The following is a 13,469-nucleotide window of genomic DNA, read 5'->3' as shown; positions in this document are numbered from 1 at the left end:
ATTGCACAATTTCCATTGTCAAAGTAAAGAAAAACTGCAAATTTTTCCTTGTAACCTTAAATTAAAAAAAAAATAATTTCCAAATTAAAATTTCATGTGTCTGGGTAAAATTTTGCCCATTATTCTAAATTGGCATCCCTGGAGCAAGGGGGGTCTCTTATACAACCTCTGGCAAAAATTATGGAATCACCGGCCTTGGAGGATGTTCATTCAGTTGTTTAATTTTGTAGACAAAAAGCAAATCACAGACATGACACAAAACTAAAGTCATTTCAAATGGCAACTTTCTGGCTTTAAGAAACACTATAAGAAATCAAGAAAAAAATTGTGGCAGTCAGTGATGATTACTTTTTTAGACCAAGCAGAGGGAAAAAAAATGAAATCACTCAATGCTAGGGAAAAAATTATGGAATCACCCTGTAAATTTTCATCCCCAAAACTAACACTTGCATCAAATTAGATCTGCTCGTTAGTCTGCATCTACAAATGAGTGATCACACCTTGGAGAGCTGCTGCACCAAGTGGACTGACATGAATCATGGCTCCAAAATGAGAGATGTCAATTGAAACAAAGGAGAGGATTATCAAACTCTTAAAAGAGGGTAAATCATCACACAATGTTGCAAAAGATGTTGGTTGTTCACAGTCAGCAGTGTCTAAAATCTGGACCAAATACAAAAAACATGGGTAGGTTGTTAAAGGCAAACATACTGGTAGACCAAGGAAGACATCAAAGTGTCAAGACAGAAAACTTGAGGGGAGCATGTAGGTCAAAATCTATCTTCTATATTTAGGGAAAGATCATCTCCAAACTTGGTACACATATGTAAAATTGAAAATGACGACTATTTTGTTCGTGTGAACTTTTCGAAAAAATGGAAGAAAACGTGAAATTCTCAGAAAACGGCTAAAAAGGTGGTACTCTAAAAAAGTTAATAACTGTTGCAAATCACATGCTACAACATCCAAACACGTATCATTTGATGCGCAAAGAGCATATCTAGCGATTCTCAGGCCACTTTTTCAATTTTTTTCTTGCTTCTCTTGTTATGATTATTTTTTGGAAAAATTTCGAATTTTTGAATTTTTTTTTAATTTTTCCTACTTTTTTTCAAAATATTTTTAAAACTAAAACAAAATAAAAAAATTAGTCGAGAATTGCTATATATTTTAATTGCAAATCAAATGGTATACATCTCATCACTGTAGCTTCAAAACTTTAGGAGCTATTAACTTTGCCATGACAAAAAGTGTGAATGTTCAGTACAGCCCGACAAAGTGCCGCGCGCATCCGAATAGCCACTCAATGTAGCAAGGATACAAAATTAAACGTTACTGGAGCTTGTACCAAAGAGGATGGTGGGAGTGACTGGTACATGTACACCTCCCTGTTCAACGACAGGAGGGTGACTAAGCTTCACTCCGAGTAGAGACTATTAATAGGCTGGGCAGTAAATTCCCTCCAGTCTTATTACTTAAAGACCCCGCCCACCTCCCTCCCTTGCAGAATCTCTAGTGAACACATAAATCAACGTAGAGAGATGGTAATGGTTGACAGGAGGGTGACTGAGCTTCACTCCGAGTAGAGACTCTATTTATAGGCTGGGCAGCGAATTTCCCTCAGTCTTATTACTTAAAGACCCCGCCCACCTCCCTCCCTTGCAGAATCTCTAGTGAACACATAAATCAACGTAGAGAGATGGTAATGGTACTGTTGGATAGCTCAGAATGTCAGCTCTAAGATGAGACTAAAATCCAGAAAAGCCAAAACTGTTGATTTTGGACCTGCATGCTCCCCTTAAAGCAATATGTTTCAAAAACCAAAAATGCACAACAAAACAAATGAGGAATGAATGGGAGGAAACTGGAGTTAACGTCTGTGACCAAACTGTAAGTAACCATGTAAAGGAAATGGGATTTACATACAGAAAAGCTAAATGAAAGCCATCGTTAACACCAACACAAAAAAAAAAACAAGGTTACAATGGGCCAAGGATAATCAATCATGGACTGTGGATGACTGGATGACAGTCATATTCAGTGATGAGTTTCAAATCTGCATTGGGCAAGGTGATGATGCTGGAATTTTTGTTAGGTACTGTTCCAATGAGATTTATAAAGATGACTGCCTGAAGAGAGCATGCAAATTTCCACATTGATGATATGGGGCTGCATGTCAGGTAAAGGCATTGGGGAGATGGCTGTCAATACATCTTTAATAAATGCACAAGTTTACGTTGATATTTTGGACACTTTTCATATCCCATCAATTGAAAAGATGTTTGGGGATGATGAAATCATTTTTCAAGATGATAATGCGTCTTGCCATAGAGGAAAAACTGTGAAAACATTTCTTGAAAAAAGACACATAAGGTCAATGTAATGGCCTGCAAATACTCTGGATCTTAATCCAATTGAAAATCTTTGGTGGAAGTTGAAGAAAATGAACCATGACAAGGCTTCCAACCTGCAAAGCCGTTCTGGCAACAGCAATCAGAGAAATATGGAGACAGAATGATGAAGAGTACTGTTTGTCACTCATAAAGTCCATGCCTCAGGTCAGAGACTGCAAGCTGTTTTTCATGATTCCCTAATTTTTTTCTCAGAATTGAGTGATTTCATATTTCTTTCCCTCTGCTTGGTCTAAAAAAGTAACCGTTACTTACTGCCACAATTTTTTTTCTTGATTTCTTATAGTGTTTCTTAAAGCCAGAAAGTTGCCATTTGAAATGACTTTAGTTTTGTGTCATGTCTGTGATCCAGGGTGCAGAGGGTGGAAGCAGAGTTGCCAATAAATGGGTTTTTAAGCCCAAAGCGTCGCCAAACAGTAGTAGTAGTATAATGGTTTGCTAGCGCTTCAGCTATCAAGCTATTTCGCACTGAAGGTCAAAATATAACATCGCCAAAGAGGCAGAAGGTCTCAATTATTCAAAATCTCAAGTTAATCATCACCCACAAGGGGTGGAAGGTCTCAATTGTCCAGCCCGCTGAAGCTGGCTTGAAGGAAACAGCGTTAGCATCTCAAAGAGACAAAGTGACAAGGAGGGACAGGTGAAAAGTAACAGAAACGAAGACACTCAAACAAGAGGTCGCTTACACGGGATATCGGCCGCCCGCACGAGAGAGACAGAGACGGGAAATGTAAGGAATCCTACCTACATAATAACTTGACCCCACAACTGAGATCTGCAGTCAGACACCGCGAGCTCAGCGGTGGGGCGCTCAGGAACAATCCCCCTAGGAGTGCGAGATCCCATTGGACTTCTGACGAGCACACACACGTCAGAAGTCCCCTCCCGGGAGCGTTGCCAAACATTTTCGAGATGTGTCGCCGGGTAATTTTTAATAAAAAGCCATTCATGCTGAGTAATGAAAAACTATTTATTACAAGCCACAAACTTATTTACAAAGTTGCATGCATGTGTTACCCCAAATAACTAAATTTACCCTAAAAACAGTCCGATTGTACAGCAAGTGTCAACTGAACATGTGATGATGCAGTCTGACCGCTCTAATGTGACCGCAACTACATTTTGTTTACATTTTTTTGGCCGGAACTCATCGCAACCGATTTCCAGACAAGCTTTACTGCATCCTGAACCATCCAACGTACCGGAAACCTTACTTTTTTCTAAATAGTTGGCCGAAGACTGACAAATATATTAAATGCAAGAATTTCAATCTAAATGTTGGCAAGATCTTCTGAAGGCGTAAATTTTGCTACTGAAGCGTCGCCAAAGATCTTGCAATATTCATCCACAGTGGGAGAGTCTAAAAAAACTCTCTGCTTTGCCACTATGCATCCACTCTTTGCACAGTGGATCCAACACAGGCATGGAATATATCTACTTGAACACACAACCCATCACCAACATTGACCACACCCTCACCCACTTCAACATCATTGCCAAAGCTGATAAGAAATATGTCCCCAAGGGAAACAGGAAAAAGTACAACCCTAATTTCACACCTGATATCTCCCGTCTCATCAGAACACGCAACAACCTATGATGCACACCAACACCACACTCACAGGCAACTACAGACCACATCCACGAACTGAATGAACAAATCAAGACCTCTATAAGGAACAGACAGAAGCAACGCTGGGAAGAGTTTGTGGCAACACTAGACCACAGGACCGATTCCTCCAAACTATATAGAACAATCTGCAGCCTCACTAACTCCAACAGTGGACTCGCCCCATCTCATTCGGCAATTACCTCCTCAGATACCATCTCTTCCCGCAAACAACAGTCCAACATATTGATAACTTATTATGCCAGCATCAGTCACCTGCCCAAGCACAGGGCAGAGAGGTGCCCAATTCCTTGCATCGGCACTCCACAATCCCCTCAGTCCCTGCCATTACTTTCAGTACCTACCCCCCACACCCAGACATATTGCCAACACTCCATACAACTACTATTTCACAATAATTAATTCCATACCTTCGCCCACAGACCCAGCCACCTTCATTAAACACATACACACACACCTAACCCAGAACGCACTCTTAAATCTACCAATCAAGAGCATCATTGATGACATACCACCAGACATCAGCCATACAGAACAGCAGTTGAGCTGTGCAGACAGGGTGCACATCAGCAGACTCCGCTGCGGTCACCATCCCTTGCTAAACTCTTACAAACACCGCCTGGACAGCACTCAAACGGACCTGTGCCCCCAATGTCAAGCACTCCTCCACACTGTCAAGCATCTTCTGCTGGAGGGCCCGGAGCTGGCAGCACCCAGGCTCCGGGCAGGCATAACATCCATCGTGCAGTTATGGTCTGAGCCGGCTCAGGTGGCAGCTTTCCTACGCGGCGCGGGCTTCCTGGCGTGACCGGGGCTCGGGGAACCTTAACAACAACAACAACTTGGCGAGCCGTGACTGAATTTTTCGAGTCTTGGTTTTATGGCTTTGCCAGCCGTGATTCCATTTTTTTGAGCTGTGAATTCCATATCTCAGCCACGAAAAGCCATTTCAAATCTACAAATTTATTTACACAAATCTACACAAATTTATAAATTTATAATAAATCTACACAAATTTATTTACAAAGTCCATGCATGTGTTACCCCAAATCTCTAATTTTACCCTAAAACAGTCAAACGGCAACAATAAAATTTGTCTTAACTGCAAGTTGAGCATGTGTTAATGCAGTCTGACTGTTTTGACATGACCGCAACTATGCGCGATCTTCAACAAAACATTTAGTTGATTTGTTTACATTACAATGTTTATGTTTTTTCTGCAGGATATTTTGGCGGGAATGGTAAAGCAATGCGGATTGCGGAAGTTGAAAATTTTATAAAATGACACGTTTGCGAAGTGCAAACTACGATTTTTCAATCAAACAAAAATTTATGAAAAATTTATGAATATAGCCACAAGAGTTCATACCCACTGAAATTATATGCTATTAGAGCAGAAATATTCCAGACAAAAATAGGACTTTCCCAGCCCTGATCCAACATACCAGAAACCTTACTTTTTTATAAATAGATGCCAAAGACTGACATATTAAATGCAAGAATTTCAATCTAAATGTGTTGGCAAGATCTTCTGAAGGTGTAAATTTTGCTACTGCAGCATCGCCAAAGATCTAGCAATATTCATCCACTCTCTGCACTGCGTAGAGAGTGGATGAATATTGCAAGATCTTTGGTGGCGCTTCAGTAGCAAAATTTACGCCTTCAGAAGATCTTGCTGACACATTTAGATTGTAATTCTTGCATTTAATATATTTGTCAGTGTTTGGCTAACTATTTAGAGAAAAAATAAGGTTTCTGGTACCGTCAACCAGGGCTACTCGGGACTGGCGGGGTAACTTGGGACAGTCCTCTGACACGGCGTAAAACTGTTATAGTAGCAATTAATTGGAATTTTGCAAAACTAAATATAGTATGCATTACTCAAGTTCTGTTTGCTATTTGTGACTCTCAAAACACTGCACTACGCGTCAGCATTGACGAAACATCACAAAATGTTGCCATATTTATTTAAAAGCCTTTAGAATGCAAACCTACCAAATCCCTATATTCCAACACTGTGTGTGGCTATATTCGGCACGTGGTGAGGCGTATTCCGTCCGCGCTTCAAATTCTACTGATACGTAATGCTGTCATCCACGTGTTCAAATTCCGTTCGCTGTGTGAGCTGTATTGGAATTCAACACGGCTTTGAATTAGAACACTAATGAATATTGAACACTACTTAATTACGCTTTTAATTAACAACTATTAAGCTTTTAATTAAGCAAATTTTAATTTTTGTACACAGCTTGGAACGATCTGTGTGTGTCCAATTCAAGTTGTGACGGAATTAGTTTTCATGTGTCTAAATCCATTTCTCAACTTAATCATCTATTAATTTATTTACCACTTGAAATCAGCAAATACAAGTATACTTAACAGATTCCTAATATATTCACAGACATATTTAAAAGTCTCAAACCATAATATTCTTCCAATACAAACAGTTATTCATTATTTGGTAGAGCAAGGTCAACTGTCAAATTTGACACATTTTTTGATGATCTCACTGGGTAGCGTGCATTGTCTCTCTTTGGATCTCAATATTTTCCCACTAGATGGCCAAGACCTAGTGTTTTGGCAGTAGTTTGACGGGAAAATGTATGACGTCACCATTTCAACCATCAACGAACGCATGGAACTAAAAAAAAAGCTTAACATAAAGGAAAAACTAGAGAGGTGACAGAATTACCCATGATGTTGGAATATAGTACCATGGTTACCCTACGGTTATTTTTTTATAGTTTTTCATTTCTCGATGCGTCCTTAATGTGTCGGAATATACCGCGTTTACCCTATGGTAACTTACCCCTGAAAGGATCAAAAACCCATATATTGGCGAATGGCGACGCTGCTTCCACCTTCTGCACCCTGGTCTGCGCAGTGGTAGACTGTGATCTGCTTTTTTTCTACAAAATTAAACAACTGAATGAACATCAGTGTGGAATTCTGCAAAGGTAATATATTCTCGTGTCAATATAAGAAAACGTATCGAAATACCAACCCTACCACCGTGTTACACCACCTTCCACTGCAATGAAATTTATAAACTGAGCTCATTGGAACCTACCATGCTTCCGAAATCGCACGTGGTTTGAAATCCAATCCCGTGTTGCCAACGACTAATCAAGTTAACTAGTCGTTCATCTGTAGGCTAGCAGACACATTTTTGCAATGAATACGTTCTAAAATAAAAATAAAACACATCCAGAATCGTAAAAAATTCTCACGATTGGACAATACCGACAAAGTTTTTGATATCACACAAAAGTATGAGATAAACTTTGACTTTTCCAAGGTGTACATTCACATGGTGTTTCCATGATCATATCTGACATAGCGGCATCACAGGCATAGCTTTTGGTCATGTCAAGTTCGATTTCACAATAATTAGACTTGATCCACATTCCATTCTGAGATTTAAACGATTGAAAGTTTTTTTTTCTAATTATAAAAACCTATTTATTTGTTCCAGATTTGAATTTTTTCTATTTTTTGCCCTATTATGTTGAATTTATCTTAATGAATTCACTTCAAATTCTGAATGATTTTGTCTGCCATCCCGCGTTTTTGAACGTTTTGTGTCTTTTAGAAAATTTTCATTGTTTAATATGGGAAACTATTTCATTATATAAAACATAGAGCACGTACCATATAGTGCATTAATAATACAATTTAATTCAATAAAAATTAATTTTTAATTTAAAAAATATAATCAGATTTTTAATTCAACATTTTTCTAATAGAATTTAATTCTACAGTATGTACCATCTAGTGTATTAAATAATAAATTTTGATTTAGGAAAATTTAATTTTATTTAATTTTTTAGTTTAATTTACTTCTACAGCTTCAACTGGTAAAAATGAGCATCATAGGAATCAAAGTGAAACTGTCTTTCATACATCACAAATAGAATGACATTGGATGGATTTGATAGGTATTTTATTAATCCTGTTTATATATAAGAACGGAAATGACGCTTCTATTTCAGAATGATAATGGAAATGTTCCTACTATTTCAGAAACTTTTCTTGAATACACTTCCAAAAACTAAAGTTCTGTAATCAATGGAGTCTGAGCATTCATTTGTCATTCCTGAGGAGCTGTAAGAAAAAATTTGTTGTTTTTTATGTAAAAGAATGTTTTTCAATTAAAAGAAATGCAATACTTGATTTTTGGAAATACGATGTTAAAATTAACGATCCGTATTAGAATTCAATAGACGTTACGATTTCAGAATTATCTTCAAAAAGTTTGTTGTTGTTTGTTTGATCAGAAGTTTTCATTCGTTTGATCAGAAACAGAAAAAGTTTTTGTTCGTTTGATCAGAAACAACATTATTATTCATTCTCTTGCATTAAGTATACCGTACGAACGATTAGTTAATTTGTAATTCGTATACAACCGTATACGAATTAAGTATACGATTGATCATCCCGCTAGATCACCGGTAGCGGGAAAGAAGCTAGGTACCTACCTATTCAATTCAGTAGCACGTTAGCTCACGTGTTATGTAGTTCGGCTCGTCTGAACTCTGAATTGCATGTTCAGTGTGCATGATGCCGATGGGAAACTCTGCCTAATGATTAGGGTAAACGTGGTATATTCCGTCACATTAAGGACACATCGAGAAATGAAAAACTACAAAAAAATAACCGTATGCATTACTCAAGTTCTGTTTGCTTTATGTGACTCAAAACACTGCACTACGTGTCAGCCACAACAAAACATCACAAAATGTTGCCATATTTATTTAAAAGCCTTTAGAATGCAAACCTACCAAATCCCTATATTCCATCACTGTGTGTGGCTATATTAGGCACGTGGTGAGGCGTATTCCGTCCACGCTTCAAATTCTACTGATACGTAATGCCGTCATCCACGTGTTCAAATTCCGTTCGCTGTGTGAGCTGTATTGGAATACAACACGGCTTTGAATTAGAACACTAATGAATATTGAACACTACTTAATTACGCTTTTAATTAACAACTATTAAACCTTTCAGGGCGGATGTAGACTGTAGTCTACATTAAATTCTACTCTATTTTTAGGGCACTTCTAATTGCATTTCAGAATATTTTCAAACGTCGTTGCATAGAGTGCATCACAAGCTACACAGTGGTAGTTAGATTTGCTTCTTGGTGTCAGTAGTATGACAGCTATGAACAAGAGAAGATGCGTCAAAAAACGTTCCTTTGTCTGGCGAGTGTTACGCGGTTTTTTCATCATTTGTCATTCCAATTACAAATATTTCAAGACAATTATTTTAGTACAAATCATACTCATTGTATAGGTAATGATGCACAGTAAAATATTATATTGGCAAAAATATTTCATAGTACGAACTTTGTGATGTACAAGATTTTGAAATAATGTGTAGCTTATATGCTACATCCGGCAGTAAGTCACCAGAAGGGAAACAACTGAGTAGAACAGCGTCGTAATGGCACTATCTATTATATACATATGTATTACATTTGTATCATTACAAATATAGTTTTATAATTATGTTATACAAATGATATATTTGTAATCCAAATGAATTATTCTTTATATTATATTGAAGATCCATCATGTCATATGAGCAAGTGTGACCAAGCAGATCTGTCAAAGAACACGTGACCGAATATGAAAAGGTCCAGAATCGCTCAGCAATTTGTCAGGGTTGGAAGTTTCTGACAATAGATGAAGCTGTGAAGATGGTACTCCGTCCTGATGGTGATTAATCTGATGAAGATGATGAAGAATTAGAATCTGCTGTATATGATATTGAAGAAGAAGATACTATCCAACATAATCGCACCTTGCCAAATATCGAAGTGCATGATGGCGCATCTGAAGATGATATTCCGCTTTCAATCTGGGCAAAACAACAGAGAGCAGCTAAGAATAAATGAATTCAAATCTAAAGAACCTAATGACATTGAATGGGAAGACAGTCTTATTGTTGATGAAGAATGGCAAACATTTAGTGCAACTTCATTTTTCAATTTGATTTTTGATGATGTTCCTATAGATTTCATTGTTCGACAAACTAAACTGCATGCACTACGTAAGGATGGAAAAAAGAGAGACGAAGAAGCTTCGACTTCCGTGAGCATTTTTTTATTTCCTAGACATGACTCATGAGTGTGGTGAATTCCTGGTTTTTATATAAAAGGAATTACCAAGTACTGAAACAAAAGTGATGTCTCTGTCAAACTTCAAGGAAGATGTAGCCATTGGTTTGATGACTCCAAGTTCAACTCCAAGAGGAAGACCAAGCAGCGTGAATGGAGCCGCTACCAAAAAAAAAAGAAGAAAACTCTCGCATCCATTAGGCGCTGTTCATTTCATCAATATTAGTCATTTGCCATTTATTGCTGAAACTAAACTAAGATGAGTCAAAGATGAGTCACTAAAGTCATGTGCAACAAATGTAATGTAGGTTTATGCCTTACTAGAACAAAAACATGATATGCATAATACCATACTAAGTAGTCATTTAGTTCTATATCTGCCGGATGTAGACATAAGGCAACATTTCGTAACTTTTTCAAATAAATGAATTTTTCATAAATATTGTACTTTCTGTATTAATTAACACCTAAATAACTCATTTTTACAATAAAAATATTTTATTTTGAATCATAAGATAATTCAGGCATGAAAGGGTTAAGCTTTTAATTAAGCAAATTTTAATTTTTGTACACAGCTTGGAACAATCTGTGTGAGTCCAATTCAAGTTGTGACGGAATTACTTTTCATGTGTCTAAATCCATTTCTCAACTTAATCATCTATTAATTTATTTACCACTTGAAATCAGCTAAGACCTGGTGTTTTGGCAGTAGTTTGACGCGCAAATGTATGACGTCACCATTTCAACCATCAACGAACGCATGGAACTAGAACAAAGCTTAATATAAAGGAAAAACTAGAGAGGTGACGGAATTACCCACGATGTCGCAATATACTGCGTTTACCCTACTTAATGAAGTTTAGTTCATTGCGGTCAACTTAAGAGACAAATTTTCAACTAATACTTTTTATAAGTCTAATTTTAATTGTTGAGTGAAAGGTGCAGGCATACAACTTCCAAGTGATTACGTACTTTATAGAAAGTGAGCAAGTTAGCATACATATTTTAAGCCTTTAAAAAGTTCATTTTTTGCCTCAAATAACGATGTTGGGTAGAAAAAGTGCCAAAGCGGTCTTGGTGGATCAAAATAATATATGAATCTTTGAAATTAGAATTCCATCCTGTTGGGATGGAATTCTAATGTTGAGTGAAAGGTGCAGGCATACAACTTCCAAGTGATTACGTACTTTATAGAAACTGAGCAAGTTAGCGTACATGTTTTAAGACTTTAAAAAGTTCATTTTTTGCCTCAAATAACAATGTTGGATCGAAAAAGTGGTCTTGGAGGATCGAAATACTATATGTAATGAACCTTCGAAATTAGAATTCCATCCTGAATTGAACATCCTCTGAGGCTGGTGATTCCATAATTTTTGCCAGGGGTTGTAAAAATGAGACTGGGGAACCACAACAAGTCAACAATAACTAGTAGGTAATTTCATGCCAGGCCACACTCAGGATGATGTATGTTTTCGGTGAATTTTCCAGCGCATTTTCACTTTTTTTAAGCTATTGCTGTGCACAGTTGGCGCAATGTAATGAAAATTGATTATCTTCGCGCACGTATTCTCGCAATCGCGGCCATCTTTATTTTAGAAGAAATTTTCTCCAAAGTCATATGGCAACACTGAACACTGTCTGTTTACATTTCGTATGTATAACAGCCGCAGTTTACGATTACCGTACGTTCCGTATCCGACAAGGCGGACAACCGGAAGAGTCAGAAGTAACCCGGACATGTCTTACATTTTATTATTGTCAGTTTGACTCGCGTAGTCAATATACTCACGTATATTGTCGACTAAAATAGTAGAACTATTTTAGCTTTCTAAAGTACGGCACACGGTGCATTTTTTTTCCAATGTAGTACGGCGCACCGTGCAGGTCATTAAAATGACAAAATAAATTCCCACGCACCTGGCAGTGGCACATCTTCCTGACCAAATGACCATGGATGCCAGGATTTGCAAGCTAGTATGGAATATATCTACTTGGCAAGCCGCGACTGAATTTTTTGAGCCGTGGTTTTATGGATTTGCCAGCCGTGATTCCATTTCTACGAGCCGTGATTCTATTTCACCGAGCCGTGAATTCCATATCTCGAGATGTGTATAAGAGACAGCACGTCAGNTGAATTTCATCATTCATGTTGGCCATATTCACCTTGATTTGTTCGAGTTCAAATGAACGAATTTCGTCGTCGCTTAGCAGTGGCTCTGTCTCTTATACACATCTAGATGTGTATAAGAGACAGAATTTGCACCCTAGACTGTACCCTAGTGACTAGGAAGCAAATGGGTCCAATTTGCACCCTTGACCCTAGGTACTGACGGTAGCTAGTCGGCATAGTGGCAAAGCAGAGAGTTTTTTAGACTCTCCCTCAAGTTCAATTTTGAGCACTATAAGTAGACCAGTAAAGTATCATGGATACCACTATACCAGAATTATCATACATAAGAAATAGGTTTAAATCTTGAGTAAATGAGGAAATAAAAAATGAACTGATTCTAAAAAAGCTCTGGTCTGCCACCATGCGTAGAAATGGAATCACGGCTGGCAAATCCATAAAACCACGGCTCGAAAAATTCAGTCACGGCTCGCCAAGTAGATATATTCCATACTAGATTACGATGTTTATGTTTTTTCTGCAAGATGATTTTGGCGGAAACGGTAAAGCAATGCGGATTGCGGAAGTTGAAAATTTTATGAAATGACATGTTTGCGAAGTGCAAACCGCGATTTTTTAATCAAACAAAAATTTATGACATTCGAGCCGCGAGATTTCATACCTACTGAAATTAAATGATATTAGAGCCGCGATATTTCAGACAAAAATAGGACTTTTCCAGACTAGTTTGCAAGCAACTACCTAATGCAAGATGAGATGACAATGCCAAATTTCCAAGTATTAATTTTCTGATCCTGTTTTCAAGTTAGAACTTTAGCTACAAGGCAGGATCAATCTTGAATATATAAACCAATATTTCTAGAACTAAGTAATGCCATAGCCATACTAACTAAACTAAAAACCAAGCAAGAATGTAAAACTAGGAAAAGAGCTGCAATTTTTGAAAATTCAATTTAAACATATGAACATTCAAGAATTCTCATGACACAATTAATATCGATATAAAAGTATGCTTTAATATCCAACACTTGAAAGAGTAAACTTACGGAATTGGATTGTTTTCCCTTCCGAGGCATTTTTGAGGTTTTATAGGTATTAATCGGCAGCTTTTAAACGTATCGCACTAGCGACTACTAGCCTAGGTACCAATAAGTAATAATTACCGACTACACGTGCTCG

General features: G+C 37.5%; 1 protein-coding gene across 1 annotated transcript in view; it reads right to left on the bottom strand.

Annotated features, from left to right (window-relative positions):
* Window positions 1-13,469, bottom strand: part of LOC108668823 (polyadenylate-binding protein 8) — a 25,626-nt gene extending 12,157 nt beyond the window's left edge. Inside the window, exon 1 of the mRNA XM_018156073.2 lies at window positions 13,337-13,469. Coding sequence (XP_018011562.1) covers window positions 13,337-13,366 — 30 coding nt within the window. The 5' untranslated portion in view covers window positions 13,367-13,469. The remainder of the gene's footprint in view (window positions 1-13,336) is intronic.

Source organism: Hyalella azteca, unplaced genomic scaffold (assembly GCF_000764305.2).
Source record: "Hyalella azteca isolate HAZT.00-mixed unplaced genomic scaffold, Hazt_2.0.2 contig7851, whole genome shotgun sequence".
Taxonomy (NCBI): domain Eukaryota; kingdom Metazoa; phylum Arthropoda; class Malacostraca; order Amphipoda; family Hyalellidae; genus Hyalella; species Hyalella azteca.
The sequence above is the reverse complement of the archived record's forward strand: the minus strand, read 5'-3'. Positions and strand labels throughout refer to the sequence as shown.